Source organism: Phacochoerus africanus, chromosome 10 (genome assembly GCF_016906955.1).
Source record: "Phacochoerus africanus isolate WHEZ1 chromosome 10, ROS_Pafr_v1, whole genome shotgun sequence".
NCBI classification, from domain to species: Eukaryota; Metazoa; Chordata; class Mammalia; order Artiodactyla; family Suidae; genus Phacochoerus; species Phacochoerus africanus.
The window spans coordinates 132,063,874-132,088,507 of NC_062553.1; the positions used below are offsets into that span (position 1 = coordinate 132,063,874).

Here is a 24,634-nt window from a genome sequence, read left to right on the forward strand (position 1 = left end):
GGGGATCAGTCCATGTCATCAGGCTCAGCCTCCTCCTATACTGTGTTTTTGTTGGACTCTATTTGGTTTTGCTTTTTCTATTATTTGTAAGTTTTGAAATGTGTAAGGAAGTGTTGGTTATGTATACAATATAATGACAGTGGTCATTATTGTATTTTCACAGTTAAGGATACTCTGTGGTTGAACTGACATAGTTGTCACAAGTGTATTTATATGGAAGAGAAGTATAGAGACACGCGACAAGATTGTTAATTCTCTGCAGCAGTGAACATGGTAGCGCTGCATGTGTGTTCAGAGAGCCTCTGTTCTACAGTGAGCATTACCGTGAATTTCCAAGGATCCACAAACAAGAATTTCTAAATTGTTCCTTGGCATAGGCAGCTGTCACAACATGGTAACTTCAGTGGTCTGTTCTGAAAGCAGTAACTGCATGGTCAGTATTTAGCACCGTCAGGACAGGTCCGGAGACAGGACTACCAAAAACTATCCTTTAGGACAGAAACCACGAAAATCAGTGTGAGGGCTTGAAAGGGATCACGTCAGAGGACTGCGTCTCCAGAGGGAGTCTGTAAACACGCTGCTGAGAAGAGCCGGAAATAATCACGCTGTCCAGGAGGCCGCACCTTATCTTTAAAGAGAATGTAACTAAACAAAAGCTCTGGCTGAATAAATGGTATTCTAACCGGTCTAAATAATCACGTGTTCATAAAAGCAGAGGCCTATACGCGGCTCAGAAGCGGGCCAGAGAAATAAAATTAAGCAGAATGAGCCCAGCTCTGTGCCTAGAAACGAGCCAGTTGGACAGCTGAGGCGGCAGAGTGTACTCGAGAGAACATGGGCTTTGCCAGGTCGACTTGCTGTAGTCCACGTAAAGAGCTAGGATGCTTCAGGACTTTTGGGTTGAAGTTGGGCAGTCCTAGAACTGAATCCCAGTGTTGATACTTGGACAAACTTGAACAAGTGGCAGTCCCTTTGGACTTCAGTTTCCTTTCTTAAGGAAGGATAATATGCCACCCATTGGCGAGTTGGCACCAGTCCAGGGACTCACTGGGCTCTGTAGCCAGCTGCCCTGGGACCTGGTCCAGTCTACCAGTGGGTTGACACTGGCTTTGGGACCCCCTAGACTGTGAAGCGAACCACAATGAGACTCAACATTGCCCACCAGTGGGCCAGCAGCCACCACGCTAGGCGGGGCCTGGCAGGCAAGAAGGTGAGAGCCAGCCCCCAACACCAACATGCCCACTGTATTCAGTTCTGCCATAAAAGGGCCCTGTAGCCAACAGGAGGAACCCAAAGCACATGTAGTTCTGGTGACTAGAGGGCAGTGTGCTGTTCAGCTCCATAGTATGTCTCCTACATAAGGGCACTTCTCTGAGATTGGGAAACATAACCAACCTACCTAACACATAGAAATAAACACAGAGAATTAGGCAAAATGAAGAGACAGAGGAATATGTTCCAAACGAGGAACAAGACAAGATCCCAGAAGAACTAAGTGGCAATAAGCAATTTACCAAATAGAGTTTAATGTCATGATCATAAAGATGCTCAACCAACTCAGGAGAAAAATAGATGAACACAGGGAGAAGCTTAACCAAGAGTTAGAAAATATAAAGAGAACTGAAACAGAGCTGAAGAGTGCAATAATAGAAACAAAAAGTATATATAAGCAGCAATCAGTAGTTTAGATGATATGGAAGAATGGTTCAGTGAACCGGGAGACAGCAGTGGAAATCACTCAAGCTGAGCAGGAAAACAAGACCTCCAGGACAACACCAAGCATAATACTCACTTTATAGGGGCTGCAGGAGGGGAGGAGAGAAAGGGGCAGAGAATATATTTGAAGACATAATAACTGAAAACTTCTCTAACGTGGGGGGAGGAAAAAAGACATCCAGGCCTGTCAATCACAGACTCCCAAATAATATCAACCTAAAGAAGTCCACATTAAGACACACTGTAATTAAAATGGCAAAAATTAAAGATAGAGAAGCTTAAAAGCAGCAAGGTAGAGTTCTCTGGTGGTGCAGTGGGTTAAGGACCTGGCATTGTCACTGCTGTGGTGTGGGTTTGATTCCTGGCCCCAGAACTTCTGCATGGTATGAGTGTTGTGAAAACAACAACAACAAACAAAACCCAGCAGCAAGGCAAAAGCACCTGGTTATATCCAAGGAAATTTCCATAAGACTATCACCTGACTTTATTAGTAGACACTGCAGGCCAGAAGGAAGTGGCACAATATATTCAAAGCGATTAAAAAAAATCTACAACCACTACTCTACCCAGCAAGGCCAGCATTCAGATTTAAAGGAAAGAGTTTTATAGAGAAGAAATAACTAGGAGAGTTCAGCACCACTAAACCAGCTATATGAGAAATGTTAAAGAGGTGCATTTAAGTGGAAAAGAAAAGGGCACATTAGAAACATAAAAATTACAAAGGGAAAAATCTCCTTGGTAAACACAAACATACAGTAAAGGTTACTGCCTTTCTACTGATCAAACACTTATAAAGCTAGTGAGAAGGTTAAAGACAAAAGTACTTAAAATCATCTATATCCACAATAAGGGATACACAAAACAAAAGGATATAAAATATGTCACAAACAGTAAACATGGTCGTGGGGAGTGAAAATGAAGGGATGTTAAAATGTAGTCAGCTTAAGAGATAAGCAAAATAATCACATATATAGATAAATAGAGACTTCTATATATAAACCTGTAATAACCACAAACCAAAAATCTATACTAGATAACCCACAAAAAAGAGAAGGGAATCCATATATAACACTAAAGATAGTCATTAAATCACAAGGGAAGAGAAAAAAAGGGAACAATCACAAAAAAAAAAAACCCCACAAACCTACACCAAAACAATTAAAATGGCAATAAATTCATATTTATCAGTAATTTCTTTAAATGTAAAAAGGATAAAGTCTCCAAAAGTAGGAAAGTAGTAGAAAGATTAAAAGACAAAAGTAGTTCCCAAAAGTAGTAAAATCATCTATATGCACAGTAATCGGTTAAGGTATATGCAAAACAAAATGATGTAAAATATGATGTATAACATTAAATGTGGGGTGGGGGAGTAACAGGGTTGTTACAATCCATTCGAACTTAAGAGATTGACTTAAAATTTTATATGGGTGCGTGTGTGTATGGTTTGTCATATATAAACCTCAAGGTAACAACAAATCAAAAATCCGTAATACATACGCACACACAAAAGAGAAAGGAGTTCAAATATAGCACTAAAGATAATCATCACATCACAAGGGAAGAGAGCAACAGAAGAAGGAAGGAAAAAGAGCTTCAGAAACAACCTGGAAAAAAATGAACAAAATGGCAATAAGTATATGCCTATTAATAATTACTTTGTAAATAGACTGCCCCAATTAAAAGACAAAGTGGGACTGGATGGATTAAAAAACACACATACACACCGATAGGCTATCTACAAAAGACTCACTTCAGATCTAAAGACACACATAGGCTGAAAGTGAGGGGACCAAAAAAAGGTATTCCATGCAAATGGAAAACAAAAGAAAGGCAGGGTACCAATACTTTAAAATTGTAACTAGAGAGAAGAAGGAAATTACCCAATGACAAAGGGATCAATCTGATAAGAAGATGTAACAACTGTAAATATATATTTGCACCCAACGTAGAAGCACCTAAATACTTACAACAAATATTTTTTTAGGCAACAAATATATTTTTGGCAGGCAGAAATTCCTGGGCCAGGGATTGAACCTGCACCATAGCAGTGACCCAGGCCACAGCAGTGACAATGCTAGATCTTAACCCACTAGGCCACCAGGGAACTCCTACAACAAATATTAATATACATTAAGGGAGGAATTGACAGTTACATGATAGTAGTGGGCTTCAACACCCAACATCAAGGGATAGATCATGCAGATGGAAAATCAGTAAGGAAACACTGGTTTTAAATGATGTATTAGATAAGATGGACTTAGTATCTTTTTTTTTTTTTTGCTTTCTAGGGCTACATCCGTGGCATATGGAAGTTCCCAGGCTAGGGGTCGAATAGGAGCTGCAGCTGCTGGCCCATGCCACAGCCATAGCCACAGCAACTCGGGATCCAAGCTGCATCTGTGACCTACACCGCAGCTCACAGTAACGCTGGATCCCTGACCCAATGAGTGAGGCCAGGAATCGAACCCAAATCCTTATGGATACTAGTTGGATTCCTTTCTGCTGTGCCATAACAGGAACTCCTGGGCTTAGTATCTTACATAGAATATATACCACACACACACATTAGGTAAGATGAACTTACTGTATAAATAGAACATCTCATCCAAAGATAGGAGGATATAGATTCTTTTCAAGGGCATATGGAGCATTCTCTATGATAGTCAAATATTAGGCCACACAACGAGTCTCAGTAAATTTAAGAAGACTGAAATCATATAAAGCATCTTTTCTGATCATGATGCTATGAGACTAGAAATCAAATATAAGTAAAATAACTGCAAACCCCGCAAATGTGGAGATTAAATAACATGCTGCTAAATAACCAATGGGTCACTGAATAAACCTGGAGACAAACATTACGCAGTGATTCAAAATCTATGGGATGCAGCAAAAGCAGTTCTAAGAGGGAAATTTATGGTGATACAAGCCTACTTCAGGAAAGAAGAAAAATATCAAATAGCCTAATTTTACACCAAAGGAACAAAAAAGGAAGACCAAACTCAAAGTTAGTAGAAGGAAGGAAATAATAAAGATTAGAGCAGAAGTAAGTGAAATAGAGGCAAAAAAGAAAAAGATCAATGAAACTAAGAGCTGGTTCTTTGAAAAGATAAAATTGATAAAACTTTAGCCATATTTGGAGTTCCCATTGTGGCACAGCAGAAATGACTCCAACTAGGAACCATGAGGTTGCGGGTTTGATCCCTGGCCTCACTCAGTGGGTTAAGGATCTGGTGTTGCCATGAGCTGTGGTGTAGGTTGCAGATGTGGCTCGGATCCTGTGTTGCTATGGTTGTGGCTGTGGATGGCAGCTGTAGCTCTGATTTGACCCCTAGCCTGGGAACCTCCATATGCTTTGGTGCGCCCCTAAAAAGCAAACAAACAAATACCAAAAAAACCAAAACAAACTTTAGCCATATTCATCAAGAAAAAAAGCCCCAAATAAAATCAGAGATGAAAAAAAGAAGTTACATCTGGAGTGTCTGTTGTGGCTCAGCAGAAACAAACCTGACCAGTATCCGTAAGGATGCAGGTTTGATCCCTAGCCTTGCTCAGTGGGTTAAGGATCCAGCATTGCCATGAGCTGTGGTGTAGCTTGCAGATGCATCTTGGATCTGTCCTTGCTGTGGCTGTGGTGTAGGCTGGCACCTGTAGCTCTAATTTGACCCCTAGCCTGGGAATTTCCATATGCCACACCTGTGGCCCAAAAGGGAAAAAAAAAAAAAAAAGAAAAGAAAAAAGTTACAATCAACACTACATACAGAGAATAAGAGATTACTAAGAATAATTACCCACCAATAAAATGGACAACCTAGGGAGGTCCCTGGTGGCTCAATGGGTTAGGGATCCAGTGTTTCCTCTGATTACTGCTGTGGCATGGTTTCATCTTTGGCCCAGGAACTTCTGCATGCAGCAACAACAACAACAAAAAAATGAAGAAGTAGTAGAAATAGACAAAGGCTGGAAATGCACAATGTCCCAGGAAGAAATAGAAAATATAAGCATACCAATTATCAATAATGAAAATGAATCAGTATTTTAAAAATCTCAAAGTTCAGAACCAGATAGCTTCACAGGTGAGTTCTACTAAACATTTAAAGAAGAGTTAATACATATCCTCCTCAAACCAGTCTAAAAGTTACAGGGGAAAGAATACTTCTGAACTAATTCTATGAGGCCAGCATCACCTTGTACTAAAACCAAAGGTATCTCTCTCTCTCACACACACACACATACGAAAATTACAGGCCATTATCACTGATGACCATAGATGCAAAAATCCTCAACCAAATTCAACAATACATTAAAAGGTCATACACCATGATTAAGTGGGATTCATTCCACGGACGCAAGGATGGTTCAATATCTACAAATCAACCAATGTGATAAACCACACTGAAATAAAAATCATATGATCATTTCAGTAGATGCAGGAAAAGATCTTGACAAAATTTAACATATGTTTGTAATAAAAGCTCTCCAGGGAGTTCCCGTCGTGGTGCAGTGGTTAACGAATCCGACTAGGAACCATGAGGTTGCAGGTTCGGTCCCTGCCCTTGCTCAGTGGGTTAATGATCCAGTGTTGCCGTGAACTGTGGTGTAGGTTGCAGATGCGGCTCGGATCCTGCGTTGCTGTGGCTCTGGTGTAGGCCAGTGGCTATAGCTCCTATTCGACCCCTAGCCTGGGAACCTCCATATGCCGCAGGAGCGGCTGAAGAAATAGCAAAAAGACAAAAAAAAAAAAAAAAAGCTCTCCAGAAAATGGGTATAGAGGGGACATATCTCAACATAATAAAGGTCAAATATAACAAACGCATGGCTAACATAATCCTCAATGGTAAAAAGGTGAAAGTATTTCCTCTAAGATCAGGACCAAGACAAGAGCAGCCCACTCTTGTCACTTTTATTCGACACTGGAATGATGTTATTCAATATTGGAAGTCCTAGCCATAGCAATCAGACAAGAGATAAAACAAATCCAACTTGGAAAGGAAGAAGTAAAACTAACTATTTACAGATGATATGAAACTGTACATAGAAAATCCTAAAAATATCACGAAAAAACTACTAGAACTCATCAATGAATTTGGTAAAGTTGCAGGATACAAAATTACTATATAGAAATCTGTTGTTTGTACACACCAACAACAAACTATCAGAGAAGTTAAGAAAACAATCCTATTTACAATCACATCAAAAAGAATAAGACACGTGGGAATACATCCAAGGAGGTAAAAGCCTGTAACTCTGAACTCCAGAAGACAGTGATGAAGGAAAGTCATGATGACAAAAGCAAATGGAAAGATATACTATACTCATACATTGGAAGAATAAATATTGTTAAAATGACTGTACTACCCAAGGCAATTCCTATCAAAATACCCATGCCATTTTTTACTGAACTAGAACAAATAATTCTAAAATTTGTATTGAAACTCAAAAAACCCCAAATAGCCAAAAGTTTTAAGTACAACAAAGGTGATGGTATCACACTCCTTGATTTTAAACTATACTACAAATCTACGGTAATCAAAACAGTATGGTATTTTCACAAAACAGACATAGAGCAATAAAATAGAATAGAGAGCTCCCCGAAATGAACCCAGACTTATAAATGCCATAAATCTATGACAAAGGAGTCAAGAATACACAAAGGGGAAAGACAGCCTCTTCAATAAATGGTGTTGGGAAAACCAGACAGCTACATGCAAAAGAATCACTATATACAAAAATAAATTCAAGATGGATTAAAGACTTAAATATAAGACTGAAAACAAGGAAAATTCTAAAAAGATACCATAGGTGGTATGCTCTTGAACATGGGTCTTATAGTATTATTTTGGATATGTCTCTTTAGGAAAGGAAAACTAAAGCAAAAATAAACAAGTGGGAGTTCCCATCGTGGCTCACTGGTTAATGAACCTGACTAGCATCCATGAGGATGGAGGTTCCATCCCTGGCCTTGCTCAGTGGGTTAAGGATCCAGCGCTGTGAGCTGTGGAGTAGGTTGCAGATGGGGCTCGGATCCCATGTTGCTGTGGCTGTGGTGTAGGCTGGTGGATACAGCTCCTACTGGACCCCTAGCCTGGGAACCTCCATATGGGAACCTCCTAAAAAGACAAAAAAAAAAAAGTAATGGGACTATATCCAATATTCTTGAACTGTAGAATCATCCCAGCAACTGTCTACTTCTGAACTCATTTTCTTAAGGAAAGAAATCTCTAATTTGTGTAACCTATTAGGTTAGTTTTTGGTTACTTGTAGTCAAATGTAATTCCAAATTGATAAATTAAAATTTAGATTGGTTTTAAAATATGCAGGTCAATGAATGATTTACTAAATTTATTTCCACCGTAACAAGGTACCTTGCATTGTGTAAAATGGGAATCCATTCTCTCACTGTCAAGATATCTGACTGTAGGATAGTGTCGGTGAGTTGTAATTTCTTGGATGTATCATTTTGCATTTAGATAACTAGTCATTTTAAAACCAAGAGCTATAGCAGGCTATCTGGATCCACAGATGTGAACACCTAATCTTTTCTTAACAGCCATTTCTCTCCTTTTAATCATAACTTAGAAATGTTTGTACTAGTGACAGCACCCAAGGTTTGGTAGGGCACAAAATGATGTATCCAATCCTGCTGTGCTCAGGCCTGTGCTAAGATACAGCTTTTTAGAATACACAACTTTTGGAATTCCCTGGTGGCCCAGCAGTTAAGGGATCTGGTGTTGTCACTGCTGTGGCCTGGGTTTGCTCCCTGGCCCAGGGATTCCCACATGCCATGGGTGTGGCCAAAACAAACAAAAAACCCCAAACAGTAACAATTTTAGTGCAGTTTTATGAATAGATTCCATCACAACTCGTGCTTCCCCTCCCACAGCGTAGAGTGGTCTGTCACTGGGAAACAGCTGCTCAGCCACCCCATTTCCCAGCTTCCTTCTGCTCAGGGGCACCGTTTGACCCGTTCTTGCTGACAGAATGAATGGCAGTGATGTGCTTTGCTTCCAGGCCTGCCAGCTCAAAAATCCCCCACAGGTGTCCCTCCATGCATTTACCCCATTTCTGGCAGGGGGAATAGAGCCAATTCCTAGAATGATCTTGGAAGGGAGGTGATTACAGAACTGTCATCAGTCTGGGCTCCAGAGCTGCCCTGCTGAGCTGTCCTCCTGCCCAGAACTGTTAGATGAACTGGAGGTCCACCTCTATCGCGCTTGAGCCACGGTGTGTTTGGGTGTGTTTGACAGTATTTCATTAGCTCTCTCATGTGTTAGGAGCCAAGCTGTCTGCACTGATTCATTGGCTACCTGAGTGCCCCCATGTGCCACACGGGCACTTTGACCTCGCCAGTGGCTCACCCCATTCCGTGGTAGTGGAGTCATGTTCCAGATGACTGGAACAGGGGCGGGAGCGTGTTTACTGTAATGACTCTTCCATTCAGAGTTGGTAAACTGAAACCTGCACTTTCTCCCGTTTCCATTTCCTAGCTACATTCTTTCCAGAAAAAGCATCCTTCTCCAGCTTCCCCTCCATCTCTGCTGACTTCAGACAGGAGCTAATCTCCTCCAGCTGTACTGGCTCCTGGAGCCCTGCTGGCCCAGTGTCCTGTGCTTATGACAGGAAAACAAGGGCTCATGATCCCCACTCACTTGGGAGTTTCTAAGTAACTTTTAAAGGAATTTTTTTTTTTTTGTCTTTTTGCTATTTCTTTGGGCCGCTCCCACGGCATATGGAGGTTCCCAGGCTAGGGGTCGAATCGGAGCTGTAGCCACCTGCCTACGCCAGAGCCACAGCAACGCAGGATCCGAGCCGCGTCTGCAACCTACACCACAGCTCACGGCAACACCGGATCCTTAACCCACCGAACAAGGGCAGGGACCGAACCCGCAACCTCATGGTTCCTAGTCGGATTCGTTAACCACTGCGCCACGACGGGAACACCTTTTTAAAGCAATTGAAACCTTTTTTCAAATGAAATCTTTAGCTACAACCCAACCTAAAAAAACTGTTCCGATCATCGTGGGAACGATGGTGGTGCAACTTCTCTTTCCAGATGCAGAGCCTCTCCTGAGTGAGTGGGGATCATGAGATAGGATTCCTGAGGTGGGATCCAAACCCGCTACTGGGGGAGGAGCCACACACGTCACTGTGGTTCTCCTTCCTGCTGCTGTCTTCTGCCCTTCAGTAGCCCCGGCCAGTCAGCAGGAGGGCCCAGCAAACCACTGCACTTGGGTAAGAGCAGAAATGCCAGTCAAGTGGCTCAACAGCAGTCAGTTCCCCAAGGATAAACCAAGTGGTTTCCCGGGTCTCGGAATGGGGACACTCACAGCTGCGTGGAGATGCCGTCAGAATGACGAGCTGGTGAAGCGTGTCCAGTCCCGAGGATCAGAAGCAGGTTCTTTGAAGCTGGTCTCCTTCCCTACAGGCGGAACCTAATGCACACCTCGCAGGTAGCAAGACAGTCTGAGTTTCCCAACAGCTGGGATTTGAGAATCTGACTTGTGCAGGGGTAAGGCTCACAGGGAGGCCCGAGGAAGGGAGGCCGAATTCCTTCCCCCGGTTCGTACGGACCCTCCCCATCGCTGGAGAAGACTTTCCAGGGCTTCTAACAACAGTCCCACGTCCTGGGGCTCACACGCCTGGGACCAAGGGGGGAGATGGGACGCCGGGCTCCAGAAGTTCCTGCCTTCTTCCCAGGGCCCTGGATGTTGTTAAAAAATAGCACACTGAGGAGTTCCCCCTGTGGCTCACAACGAACCCAACCAGTAATCGTGAGGACATGGGTTCGATCTCTGGCCTCGCTCAGTGGGTTAAGGATCCAGTGTTGCCGTGAGCTGTGGTGTAGGTCACAGATGAGGCGCCAATCCTGTGTTGCTGTGGCTGTGGTGCAGGCTGGCAGTTGCAGCTCCGATCGGGCCCCTAGCCTGGGAATTTCCATATGCTGAGGGTATGGCCCTAAGAAGCCAAAAACAAAACAAAACAGAAAAAGCAAACTGAAGATGTCTGACTTGTCTGCACACACTTTCGGCTTGTTTATGTTTTAAGGTGTATTTTTATTTACAAAGTGAGATGATGTATAACAGACAATGCAGTTACAAACATTTGATATCTCCATTTTCATGAAAAAGTATATAAATATGTTACAGGAAGTTCTAGACAGTAAACATTAGAAATTGATACAGTAAACGTTTGCTACTTTCTTCTATGCCAGTATTACTGTCGTTTAAAGCTTAAATACTGGTTTCAAGTATCCCCTATAAAATAACTCTAGTTTATTAAAATACTGGAAAATAATTTTGCTATAAACAAGATTGGTGCATTAAAAATAGACTCGATGTGTCCCTGTAACAGCGTCGACTATAATCAAATGCTGCCTCGATCATCCCTAAGATCTGTGTTATTCAGTTAGTGTTAAAAAAATCTTTGTTATCACAGGTTAAAGTAGCTGTAAAAATACAGCATTTCACCATTATTTATTGCTATTGCGAATGGCCCCTCTAAGGTAGAGGAGAATAAGCCTAAGGATATTGTGTGAACTTGCTGCCCTGGGATCTTTATTTTAAACAGAGAACAGGCACGTCTGCTGGGAGTGAGGAGTGAAACGGACAGACATCTGGAAGCCTGTTCTTTTCACGTCACTGCACAGGCTGGGGCTGCTCTTTTTGCTCTTCCTCAGCTTGAAGACGTGTCAGGACATAAAGGATGACTTGATAGCAGAAAATATATTGATCCTATAGCCAAAAAGAAAAAAAAAAGGAAAAAGAGAAGATTTTAGATGTGTAATGTGAATATTATACACACACACACACACACACACACACACACACACATTTAGCTTCGCCACTACTGGAAGTGAAATGTGGAGGGAAAAAGCCTGGGGGCTGTGGGGGTGAGTGCCAACTGAATTGCTCTCTGATTAGTGTGGGTCACTTCTATTTTTTGTGCCTTGGTGATATTTATGATTTGCTTTTATAATGGAAAAATAAACTTGCTACAAAAGTTCTTCTAGACTTAATGCATTTTGATTTCCTGAAATGTCAAGAAATTAATACCCAAGAAGCTACAAAGAATAATTGTCTTTTGGAGTTCCCACTGTGGCGCAACAGGACTGGTGGTGTCTCTGGAGCACTGGGACACAGGTTTGATTCCTGGACCGGCACAGTAGGTTGACAATCTGGCATAGGTCGAAATTGCAGCTCAGATCCGACCCCTGGCCCAGGAACTCCATATTCCACAAAGGGGGAAAAAAAAGTCTTTAAATATTTTGGAAGAAAATAATATTTTTGATTTGAAAAATGAAATGTTTTTTAAAAATTTGCTTTTTTGTGAAATTAACTATTAAGTTAATAGTGCAGAGATCTGAGTTTTCTTGTTATTTGGAAAGGAATTATGAGGCTTACAAAAAAAGAAAAATTCACAACATACTAAGTGGGAAGTAACAAAACAACAACTATAGTTGAACCTCATTTAAAACAGTTGTGTGCGCACTGAGGTATGTGGAATGACTGGCCCATGGGGACGCTGTGTAGCACAGAGAACTCCGCACAGTATTCTGGGATAATCCCTATGGGGGGAAAAGACTCTGAGACAGAGTGGGTATGTGTGTATGTATGACTGGGTCACTTTGCTGTACAGCAGAAATTACCACAGCCTCGTAAATAAACTATCCTTCAATAAAACTGAAAAGAAAGTTGTGTGCCTGTGAACACACACACACACACACACACACACACACACACACAGACCCCTAAAGAATGTTAGGGATGTCGCCTGAGATGTTCACAGCTGCGAAGGACAGGGCCCTAGAGGGATGACCCTTTGTTTATTTCCCTTGGGTGCATAACTGACGTTAACGTGCCCACATTTATCCCTGACTTTCTCTCATGCCACAAACTCCTCACAGCACATCTTCCTACAACCAAACCCACTCTACTCTGGGTCACCAATGCCTGCCACCTGACCAAGCTGGCTGAGGTTTTCCGTTTGTCTTTTTAGGGCCACCCCCGCGGCACGTGGAGGTTCCCAGGCCAGGAGTGGAATAGGAACTGCAGCTGCCGGCGGGCACCCCAACCACAGCCACGCAGGATCCTTAACCCACTGAGCAAGGCCAGGGATGGAACCTGTCTTCTCAAGGATGAGAGTCAGATTCGTTTTCGCTGAATCATGACGGGAACTCCAAGCTCTCTGGGTCTAACCCCGCACCCTCGTTCCCAAATCAGGTCGTGTTTTGACACAGCAGCCACAGCGCTCCTTTAAAGTGGGAGGAGTTTGAGGTGGTCGTTCCCACGGACAGCCCCGTGGCGGCTCCACTGCACTCAGAGCACAGCCCAAGTCCTGGCCTCGTCACCCCCTCTCGCCCCTCTCCCGCGGCGACGCTGGCCGCGGCTCTCCTTGAACCCACACGGCCCACGCCCACCTGGGATGGAGCGTCTGCCTGGACGGCTCTTGTTCGCAGCCGCCTGCATGACGCCCCCTCCACGTTCTTCCAATGTCTGCGCAAGGGTTCCTTTCTTAGTGGTGCCACTCTACTTAAGATAGCACCCCAATCTTTACCCTACTCTTTCCCCCGGAAAGCATTTACCGCTTTCTTTAAAAATTTTTTTAAATATTTTATTTCATTTTTAAAAATTTCATTGAAGGAGAGTTGATTTACGTACACTGTTGTGTTAATTTCTGCAGTAGAGCAAAGTGAGTCAGTTATACATATACACGTAGCCATTCGTTTCATATTCGTTTACCATTTGGTTATCACAGACTGTTGAGCAGTGTTCCCTGTGCCACACGACAGGTCCCCGTTGACCATCCATTTCATGTACAATAGTGTGGACATGCTGATCCCAAGCCCCCAAGCCATCCTTCCCCCAGTCTGTCCCCTTTCGTACCCCTAAGTTTGTTTTCCAAGACTGCGAGTCTATTTCTGTTTTGTAAATAAGTTCATTTGTATCATTAAAAAAATTAAAAAGACAAAAAACAAAAGATAAAAAGTAAAAAATAAAAACAAAGAATTTAACATCACTTTCAAAGATCCTATAGCATTACCTAGTCAATGGCTTTCTTATCTGTCTTCCTCATCACCATCCACTAGAATTTTTATTTTAGCAGGGATCTTCATCTGATTTATTTATTCACTGATGTGCTCCAAGTACCTAGAAGGGTACCTGGCACACAATAGGCACTTAATTTTTTTTTGTTTGTTTGTCTTTTTGCCATTTCTTGGGCCGCTCCTGTGGCATATGGAGGTTCCCAGGCTAAGGGTCGAATCAGAGCTGTAGCCGCCGGCCCACACCAGGGTCACAGCAACTCGGGATCCGAGCCACATCTGTGACCTACACCACAGCTCATGGCAACGCCGGATCATCAACCCACTGAGCAAGGCCAGGGATCAAACCCACAACCTCATGGTTCCTAGTCGGATTTGCTAACTACTGAGCCATGACGGGGACTCCAACAGGCACTTAATAATTAACTGTTGAACCAGTTAACTTCTTAGGTCTAAGGAACTGCTTGTACAGATCAATATTTTCTTTACCTAAAAATATGACTCTGAATTAGATTAATTAGAAGACTTAATTTGAATTAAAATGGCTATAAGGGGAAAGTGGGCAAATTCTAATTTTAAAGACAGTAAACGTACATATTCTTCAAGAGAGAGAGAAATATGAATTCACAGATATATGAAAATAGCTTCCACACTGCTCCCTCCGTACAAACAAAAAGGATGGTGGAACTACGCCTACTTTTACTCTAAGCAACGCAGTCCCTGTGAAGGACCTGAGTCTGCAGGTCAGGGGGTAAGAAAACTCAAGTTCTGACTTCAGGGGAGAGAAATGAAAATGATCAAAAGAGGATAAATGAACTCTTCTCCTATTCAAGCGAGGCAACTTTATTCTCCCTTCCTGCCTTCTGGTCAATGCTGTTGAATCCATTCCCTCTTTGGAAATTTCTATAGTAAGACCATAACCTTCTATTTCGTTTTTAGGTTAGAAACGGGAAAGGAATGCCACTAAATACATGCTATTTTCTGCAACACCCATTTTTTGCACGAGATATGCTACTCTATTCCCTCTAATGTATTCATTTTAGATATTGCATTTCCTCGCCTTTTAAACTAAAAGGCAACATTTAAAAAAGAGAGCCTGGGAGTTCCCGTCATGGCTCAGCAGAAGCAAATCTGACTGGCATCCATGAGGATGCAGGTTCGATCCCTTGCTCAGTGGGTTAAGAATCCAGCATTGCCATGAGCTGTGGTTATACGTTGCAGATGCGGCTCAGATCTGGCGTTGCTGTGGCTGTGGCATAGGCCAGCGGCTACAGCTCCGATTTGACCCCAGGCCTGGAGACTTCTGCATGCTGAGGGTGCAGCCATGGAAAGAAAAAAAAAAAAAAAAAAAAAAAGAGAAAGATAAAGAGAGAGCCTGGGAGTATTTTCACAAAAATCCTCATTAGAAGGCACCCGCCAAAACTCACCTCCGTCTGAACCATTCCGTGTCTCTGCAGTCTCATGCAGCGCACTACATCAGAGATGCCAAACTGCCAGAGGAAAGAGAATCTGCATGTCACATACAAACGCTAACGCCAGAGATTCACCCAGGAGTGGCTTATACAGATGTCTGCACCCCAATCCTCCCCTTCTAACAGTCTTGAGAAACTGTTCCAGACAAAATGAAATTGGTGAACTGACTTTGCCGTCATTTGATAAATTTATTTATGATCTTTCTAAGAATTAGCAAGGTTATTCTATTTGAAAATTCCCAACAGAAATTCTCTTCCCTCTGAAATCTGACGAATTTCTAATATTTCCATTAGAAAATGCAAAATATTTTTCTACATTTTGCTGTTCAGAATAAAGTTTCTTTCTTTCTTTCATTTTTTTGTTTTTTTGTTTTTTTTCTTTTTGCTTTTTAGGGCCACACCCATCGCATATGGAAGTTCCCAGGCTAAGGGCCTAATTGGAGCCGTAGCTGACGGCCTTACACCACAGCCACAGCAACGCCAGTTCCCTAACCCACTGATCAAGGCCAAGGATTGAAACTTTATCCTCATGGTTGTTAGTCAGGTTCGTTACTGCTGAGTCACGATGGAAACTCCCAGAATAAAATTTCTGATCTTTTTATTTTCACAAGAGCGAAACAGACTTTTTTTGGGTCCTATTTAAATTATCATGGAAGATATAATTAATACAGTGTGAAAAGCAAGACAGAATTGTTTTTCAACAAATTCTTCAAGAGTCAGTGATTTTAATTATATATTATGTATAGTAAGATAGTTTAACATTTTAAGTGAGATTTTACTTTTATTAGCAGTTTATTTAGTAATAAAATTTTAAAATTGGGATTATTTAGAGATAGATTGTTTATATTTTGTTAAAAATAACAAAGTGTATTTCCCACCTATGGTAACAATAACAAAAAAAGAATTTAAGTTTTTTCATTTCAAAAATAGGCTATATTTTGTGCCTCGATATTTCTACGCCTAAAAGTATAATAACAAAATGACTATCTCACACGAGTCTAAGACTGCAGAGAGTAAAATGTAATACTGCATAGGGGGCTTTGAACTCACGGTTAAAAAACCCAGTAAAACAAATGCATGTTTGAAGTATTTTTTCCGCTTGGTAATGGCCTACGAATATTTGAATGTTTCCTAAAATACAATTTTACGTAGTAAGAAAATTAGGCCATTCCTACACACTGATAAATAAAAAAATCTGGAGATGACCACACATGATTGAACTCCATCGTTATTTCTGGTCAAATGCTCGTTCAGCCTACATCTTGCACTCACTTCGAGATCCTGACTGATTAATCCTAGAACCACATCGATGCATATCAGGGTGCCCGAGCGGCCAATGCCAGCACTGCAGTGCGTGATGATCGGGCCTGATCTGTGAACGTGTCTCATGTAGGAGATGAAAGTGAGCAAGTCGTCCGGCTGAGAAGGTGTGTCGTGGTCTGGCCAGGCCGTGAAATTCAGATGAGAAATACGTCGCACCTCTCCCGTCTGAAATCATACAGTAGAATAAGTAGGTAAAGGCGTACTATGCTGCTCACAAATAATTGATACTCTTTTGTCCTTTAAAATTTTACTTGCCCATTGGATTAGATCTAAGGAAAAGTGGAAGAGACAAACAGACGCCATCAAGCAATACACGGAGGGCCTTTACGAGGGGGGGCATTAGATCGACACTTCGCTATTGGTAGCAAACTACTTTTGGGAAACCCTAATAGAAAATGACATTTTAATGTGTGAATAACAACCTTGTTTTAATGATCCCATTTCAAATGCGCCTCTAATAAAAGCCACAGTCACTTCATTGGCTTAAAAGCCCTATGTGATCAGGCCCTAACCTCCTCCTCTGGCCACATCACTCCAGCCGTAAGGACCTCTCTGTGGTTCTTTAGAAACACTAGGTGTAGTGTGGTCTCAGGGCCTTTGCACTTGCTTTTTCTGACTGAAATGCTTCTCTACCCTCAGATATCCCTACGGCTCCCTCAATTCCTTCACGATTGTTTCCATAGCATCAATAACGCCACTGTCTTTTCATTAGAAAGTAAGCTCCATGAGATCAGGGGTTTCCTTTTGTATCATTAACTGCTGAACCCCTAGATTCCATAACAGGGCCCAAGCTCTGTAAACATGTTGATTAAATAAATAGATAAATAATCTAAGGAGTTCCGCTGTGGCTCAGTGGGTTAAGAACCTGAGGGTGTCTGTAAGGATGCAGGTTCAATCCCTGGTCTCTCTCAGTGGGTTAAGGATCTGGTGTTGCTGCAAGCTGCAGTGTAGGTCAGATATGAGGCTCAGAACTGGCATTGCTGTGGCTGTGGTGTAGGGTGCAGCTCCAATTCAGCCCCTGGCCTGGGAACTTCCATATGCTGCAGGTGTGGCAAAAAAAAAAAAAATCTTGAAGGAAATTCTCATGCTATGTTGACATGCCACCAATAAAACAGAGTCAATGTAGTTTATTTCTATGAAAGTAAAATTACCCTGTTTCTTTAACAAAATTTAAACCCCAACAGGAAACACGTTACTCACGCTGAGATGGGTAGAGGAAGGAGATTAAGGGAGGGGGTGTGGAGGTGAGGGAACAGCAGCAGCTTTGCTTAAGGTACACCCACTTACCTAATTCAAGCTGCCTTTATTCAGGGCTTGGGTGGCTGCAACAGGAATTCCCTGAATAACAAACACTCATGCTACAATTGTCCAGGTATTACCAAATATGCTGTCTTTATAGGGGAATATTTTTAAACAGTTTTTTGTTTTGTTTTGTTTTGTTTTTTTGGCCATGCTCTTGGCATGAAGTTCCTGGGCCAGGGACTGAAGCCTCACCACAGCAGTGATAACACTAGATCCTTACCTGCTTGGCCACTAGGGAACTCCTAGAGATTGTTAAAATAGTTTGATTGAGTCTACCTAGAGGTTTGACCGTCAAACAATCAGTTTCTAGTACACAACTTCTGAGCCTTTCTGTGCTGTCACTAAGCAGAGGATGATGACTGATCCTACACACGTCCTAGGTTCTCGTTTTCATTTTACTATAGTGCCTGCTGGAGGAAACTGGAAGAATTCATGAAGAGGGCCCCATTTAAACTTATAGTAGATGAAAAATCATAGACGGAATCAGTTCCGCTGAAATGGGAGCCAAGAGCCACTGGAAACCACGGGCTTTTATTCAGACACGTGTTGAGTCTACCATGGGACGAGGTAATCCACATACCTGAATATCTTCTAGGGTCATTGCTCTTACTACAAAGCCCTTCAGCTGCTGCATTCTCACAAGGGCCAGTCGAAGCCGGTCGCTGACCATGGTGGTTTTGCCCAGAATGTTGGGCCAGTAGCGCTGGCATTTGATTTTTCCCCCTTCTACTTCTTGGGTCATCATGGCTATCACTGTCGACTCCTGCTCCCAAATCATCTGCCAGAAATCTCCAACGGTTGTCGGGAGAGGTCCTTGGCAGGCAATGTAGACGAACTCTTCTCTCCCCACTGGCATCTTAATGAAGCTGGCGTTGATGTACCCACCTTCATCTCCCAGGGGCACCCTTGTTGCGTCATCTGTGAATTTCCCACCACAAAACAGAGCCGTCTATATCACCCATCTTTAAACAGGAGCCTTAGAAACAAGGTGAGTCAAAAGTTAAGAGAATTTCGGGAGTTCCTGTCGTGACTCAGTGGTTAACGAATCGGACTAGGAGCCATGAGGTTGCGGGTTGGATCCCTGGCCTTGCTCAGTGGGTTAAGGATCCGGCGTTGCCATGAGCTGGGGTGTAGGTTGAAGATGCGGCTCGGATCCCGCGTTGCTGTGGATGTGGCGTAGGCCGGCGGCTATACCTCCTATTGGACCCCTAGCCTGGGAACCTCCATATGCCATGGGAGCGGCTCTAGAAATGGCAAAAAGACAAAAAAAAAAAAAAAAGTTATGAGAATTTCCTCATAACCACAGATGAAGTCACAAACACATTTTAATAAAGGGGTATTTTCTAACTGTAGTACAGTCAAATCATATTGCTCACTTTCTTCACTGTACAGGTACATTTAAGATGTCGACTCACTTATGATGGAACATGTAATGTGAGAAAAGGAATGTATTCATGCATGTGTAACAGGGTCACCATGCTGTACAGTAGGAAAAAAAATAATAAAAGGTTAAAAAAAAATGCTATCACTTACATGTGGAATCTAAAGAAAAAAAGATGTCAACTCAGTAAGTTTGTGACAAGATTAGGTATTATTCACATAGACATGGTTAAATTAAAATTAATTAGTGCATTTAGAACTTCTTACCTAGAGAAATACACTTTTGCTACTTCACGGTTATTTTAACAATAACACTTAGTGAATTTAATATGAATAAAAATTCCAAAAATTATTTCATAAAACAAAAATTAGTATTATAGTGAAACTATTACTTATTAAAAATACATGTGGCACAATTAATTCTTGCTTATCTAATTAAATTATATTCTTTTAAATAAGCAGCCAAAACAATAAAGCAACACAATACAGTAAAAAGTAGCTTATTCTCTAGCCACTGTAACTTCGCATGGTCAAAACATAGATGTATATATAAGCCATCTTATCCAAGCAAATTAATTTGTATGTACTTACACATTAGATGTCACTTTTATTTCTGTGATTACCAAACTATGACATTTAGTAACAGATTTAAAAATCCTCCGTCAATTGCCCTTCTACTACTGACTTCTATCTCTTGGTCAATGGAAACAAATCTACTCAGTAGTTACGGATTTAGGGCTTATCCCATTCTGCTCTGAGACACTTATCTGGCCATTTTTTTGGCCTGAAATAATTACCACCTACTGTATGTTGAACCATAATCTATTTTATTTTTGAAATCCTACCTAAGATGCTATCTTTTTTTTTTTTTTTTTCTGGCTGCACCCATGGCGTGTAGAAGTTACTGAGCTAGGGATCGAACCTGAGCCAGAGCAGCAACTCAAGCTGCTGTAGTGACAATGCTGGATCCTTAACTCACTGCCCACAAGGCAACTCCCTAAGATTCAATTCTTAAAGGGAGTTTTCCAAAATGAATTTTGGGTCTTCTACCTTGAATGAAAAAATTCAATTGTACTAATATTTATTACATGATTTTTCACTAGTGCTTCTATTATTTATCTTTTTTGTTTTTTGGTCTTTTTAGGGCTGCAACTGTGGCATATGGAGGTTGCTAGGCTAGGGGCTGAATCAGAGCTGCAGCTGCTGGCCTACACCACTGCCACTCCAGATCCTTAACCCACTGATCTGAGGCCAGGGATCAAACCCGCGTCCTCATGGATACTAGTTGAGTTCATTACTGCTAAGCCACGACTGGAACTCCCTTGTTATTTATCTTTGAATTTTGACTTCCTGGCAAAGACAAGGTCAGTGTGTCATATGGTGTAATTCAATAGGCTAGTACATATAAATGTAGTTTGTGATTATTATAAGAAATTGCTAGATGTTAATATTTTGGCTATATGCATATATTCACATATATTTTTTAAAAATCACATGTTGATTGGTGAAATGGGTAAAACATGAATAAAAAGAATTGTTTTTTTTCCCTTCTGGTATCTGGAACAATTCAAAGTACAATGCAGCTTGGCACTGCCATGGTGGCCGCATGCACATATATAGCTATTAGGTACCAAGGACATTTCTCTAAGCTAAAAATGGTGGAATAAACTTGACTGTGACATAGGAACTAAGACACTGCTTATCTAGAAGCCAATTCATATATATATACATACACCTATACATACATAGATATATACCCCCCCCCCCACACACAATTTATATAATAATAACTGCTATTTTTGGCCATGCTTTTAGCCTGTGAAAATTTCTGGGCCAGGGATTGAAACTAGTAACAGCAGTGACAACACTGAATCCTTAACTGCTAGGCCACTAGAGAACACCCTCAATTCGTATTTTTAAAAAGACGTAAAAAAAATTCATGAATGTCTTTGGAGTTCCCGTCATGGCTCAGTGGTTAACAAACCTGACTAGCATCCGTGAGGACGTAGGTTCGATCCCTGGCCACTCTCAGTGGGTTAAGGATCTGGCACTGCCGTGAGCTGTGGTGTAGGTCACAGACACGGCTCGGATCCCGCATTGCTGTGGCTCTGGAGTAGGCCGGCAGCTGTAGCTCTGACTGGACCCCTAGCCTGGGAACCTCCATATGCCGCAGGTGCAGCCCTAAAAAGACAAAAAGACAAAAAAAAAAAAAATTCATGAATGTCTGAAGAAATGTTTAAGATTCCTCTACTCAACTTCCAGAATATACAGAAAATTTTAAAAGAATTCGCACTGTAAATATGAAATTGTTACCAATGTAATTCTCTGAATGGGTGTGTGTGTGTGTGTGTGTGTGTGTGTGTGTGGGTGCACACTTATGTGAGAGACAGATAAGGTAAACTCGTGCCTAAGTTTTTAAAAACCAGTTTAAATTATATTAAACATACATCTGATTTGAAGCCACATTAGGAACTTACAGGGAAGTATGTTTTTGTATCGGTTCTTCCTTCTATTTTCCTTAGTCTGTCCAATCAGACACTGATCCAGAGGTTTCAATTCTTGAAGATTCTGTAAGCAAAAAAGAAAATAAAATTAAATTTGTTGAGAGAAGCAGTAATTCAGACTGCAAATTCAATAAAGACTGCAAATGCTTTAAATGTGCAGGATACAAAACTGATCAGGGCCAACTGTGAGTTAAGAAATAGACATGACCTGTCAAGATAAAGAAGCCTAAAATCCCAATATTAATTCAATATGCCAGTTATTGAAGTACTTTGCTGCAGATATCTTTTTGGTTTTATTTTTTTAAAAAATTTTTGAGGAGTTCCCGGAGTTCCCGTCGTGGCACAGCGGTTAACGAATCCGACTAGGAACCATGAGGTTGCGGGTTCGATCCCTGCCCTTGCTTAGTAGGTTAAGGATCCGGTGTTGCTGTGAGCTGTGGTGTAGGTTGCAGATGCGGCTCTGATCCCGTGTTGCTGTGGCTCTGGAGTAGGCCATCAGCTACAGCTCCGATTGGACCCCTAGCCTGGGAACTTCCATATGCTGTGGGTGCGGGCCTAAAAAGACCAAAAAAACCACCCCAAAGCAAAAATTTTTGGCTGGACCTGTGGCATGTGGAAGTTCCTGGGCCAGGGATCAAACCCGAGCCGCAGCAGTGACAATGCTGGATCCTTAACTACTACACCACCAGGGAATTCTACTGTTGCAAATGTCTTTAACGTGTTGAAGTTAACTAACTTTGTGAGGCAGCACTTGGTAACCTTAATTTTAAATTTCAGATTAAAGATATCTATGATTTCATTTTAGGAAAAAAAACACAACTTAATGAAAACAAATCTGATTTAATGAACTGCAGCAAAATTTCTTAATAATATTGTTTCTGGAGTCACAGAATATTCCATGTGGTAGAGTTGTGGTTAGGGAGTCCTAAATTCTAACAGTTTCTCACTTTTCATTCACTCATTAATTCATCCATCCATCCAAATCAACAACTATGGACTGAAAATGCCTACTATATACAAGGCACCGTAATAAGTGCTGGGAATATACTAGAGAACATATTAGAGGTGATTTGGGCTCTTGTGGAGATTATAGCTTCCTAGGAGAAAGAGGCAGTAAAGAAGTAAACCAATCAATATTGTGATATATGCTTTGAAGAAATTAACAAACTGCTGTGATACAGAAAAATAAACATCTGGTTTATAAAGGGTTGGGATGGAAGGTCTCTAAGATGGAAAGATTTAAACTTAAAACCTCAAAGAAGAAGAAATCATTTATGCAAAATGGAGAGGAAGAGTATACCTTAACTATTGTGAGCTTGTTTCCAAATCTGTAGAGTGGGGATTTCAATACTCTGTGCATTAAATACAAAGCATCTAGCACATTAGAGAAGTTCTCTTTAGAAGTCATCTCCTTTCACTTCAGGGGCTATGGAAAGCCTAGGAAGTAGGAGGTTAGCAGATGGTTTGAGGAAGATGGGCAGAGTGGACCCCCAAACCACCATGATGCCATGTTACTCTTTGGCCTCGCGGTAAATAACGGATGGAGAAAGACCAGAGGAGCCAGGCCTCTGAACCACTGCTGCTTTGAATGGGGGCTGGGGGGGTGCACATCCATGGAGCTGTAGTAAATGAAAAGCTGTTGCTAATGATGAATCACATCTATAGTGTATTAATTATGAAGTCTAGTGGATAGCTGGAATTGTTACTTCACTTAAAAAAAAAAACAAAGCTCTTTATCCTTACGTATGAGGTTAATCTTTAGGGAGATTTAGCAAGCTCCAAAGTGGCTAAAGAGATCCCTTGAAATCCATACTACTAGCATTCTCATTAGAAAAATTAATTTACTGCTAGAAATAACGAGACGGTGCTTTTATAGTTGGAAATAAAGTTGTAATAGGCATTTTCAAAATTTCTCCTAATCTTGCACAAAGCTTTGAGGAAAAAAAACCATTGTCAGAAACCTCTTACCTCCAGCTCCTTAGATGGAATTCCTTGATCTAGTAAACCCCGTAACATTCGAATCACTGACTTCAACTCAGTACCAGTGTATTTACCGGAGGGAAGCACTTTGATGACGGGGAGCGCGGTGAGCTCCTCGTTTGTCAGGAAGGGATGATCTAACAAGAAGATGGCAATTGATTAAAAAGAGAAAAATCTCCCTAGAACTGATTTAGCCAATGAGAGAACTACGTTTACCCTATTCTTACTTCATCTTTTTTTTCTTATTACAAAAGTGAGTCTTTGAATTAACAAGACAGTAGAATTAAGAGGTAAGCATACAACTACAACGGCATAGAAAAACCCTGGCTAGGAGTTCCCGTCGTGGCTCAGTGGTTAACGAATCTGACTAGAAACCATGAGGTTGCAGGTTCGATCCCTGGCCTTGCTCAGTGGGTTAAGGATCCGGTGTTGCCGTGAGCTGTGGTGTAGGTTGCAGACGTGGCTGGGATCTGGCGTTGCTGTGACTGTGGTGCAGGCTGGCAGCTACAGCTCCGATTGGACCCCTAGCCTGGGAACCTCCATATGCTGCGGGAGCAGCCCTAGAAATGTCAAAAAGACCAAACCAAACCAAACCAAACAAAAAAACAACCCCCCCCCCCCAAAGAAAACCCTGGCTATAGCAAGGCCCTCACAATCCTTTTTTTTTCTTCTTTTTACAGCCGCATCTGCGGCATATCAAATACTCGGGCTTGGGGTCTGCAGCTGCCGGCTTATGCCACAGCCATGGCAATACTGGATCCTTAAACCCATTGAGCAAGGCCAGGGACTGAACCCGCATCCTCATGGACACTGTGTTGGGCTCCTAACCTTCTGGGAACTCCTACCCAACTGAACACCACAGTGACTGTTCTTAAGTCTCTTCACTCTCAATTACATTTAGTTTCTTTTCTTCTTTT

At 41.8% G+C, this 24,634-nt stretch overlaps 1 protein-coding gene across 2 annotated transcripts in view; it reads right to left on the bottom strand.

Annotated features, from left to right (window-relative positions):
• Positions 1-10,747: 10,747 nt before the first annotated feature.
• Positions 10,748-24,634, bottom strand: part of PTPN13 (protein tyrosine phosphatase non-receptor type 13) — a 209,290-nt gene continuing 195,403 nt past the window's right edge. For both annotated transcript variants that reach the window (XM_047798555.1, XM_047798554.1), the window contains exons 43-48: positions 23,706-23,854; positions 21,711-21,801; positions 18,434-18,771; positions 16,501-16,716; positions 15,184-15,246; positions 10,748-11,447 (exon numbers count right to left, since the gene is read on the bottom strand). In XM_047798555.1, coding sequence (XP_047654511.1) covers positions 11,352-11,447; positions 15,184-15,246; positions 16,501-16,716; positions 18,434-18,771; positions 21,711-21,801; positions 23,706-23,854 — 953 coding nt within the window. In that variant the 3' untranslated portion in view covers positions 10,748-11,351. The remainder of the gene's footprint in view (positions 11,448-15,183; positions 15,247-16,500; positions 16,717-18,433; positions 18,772-21,710; positions 21,802-23,705; positions 23,855-24,634) is intronic.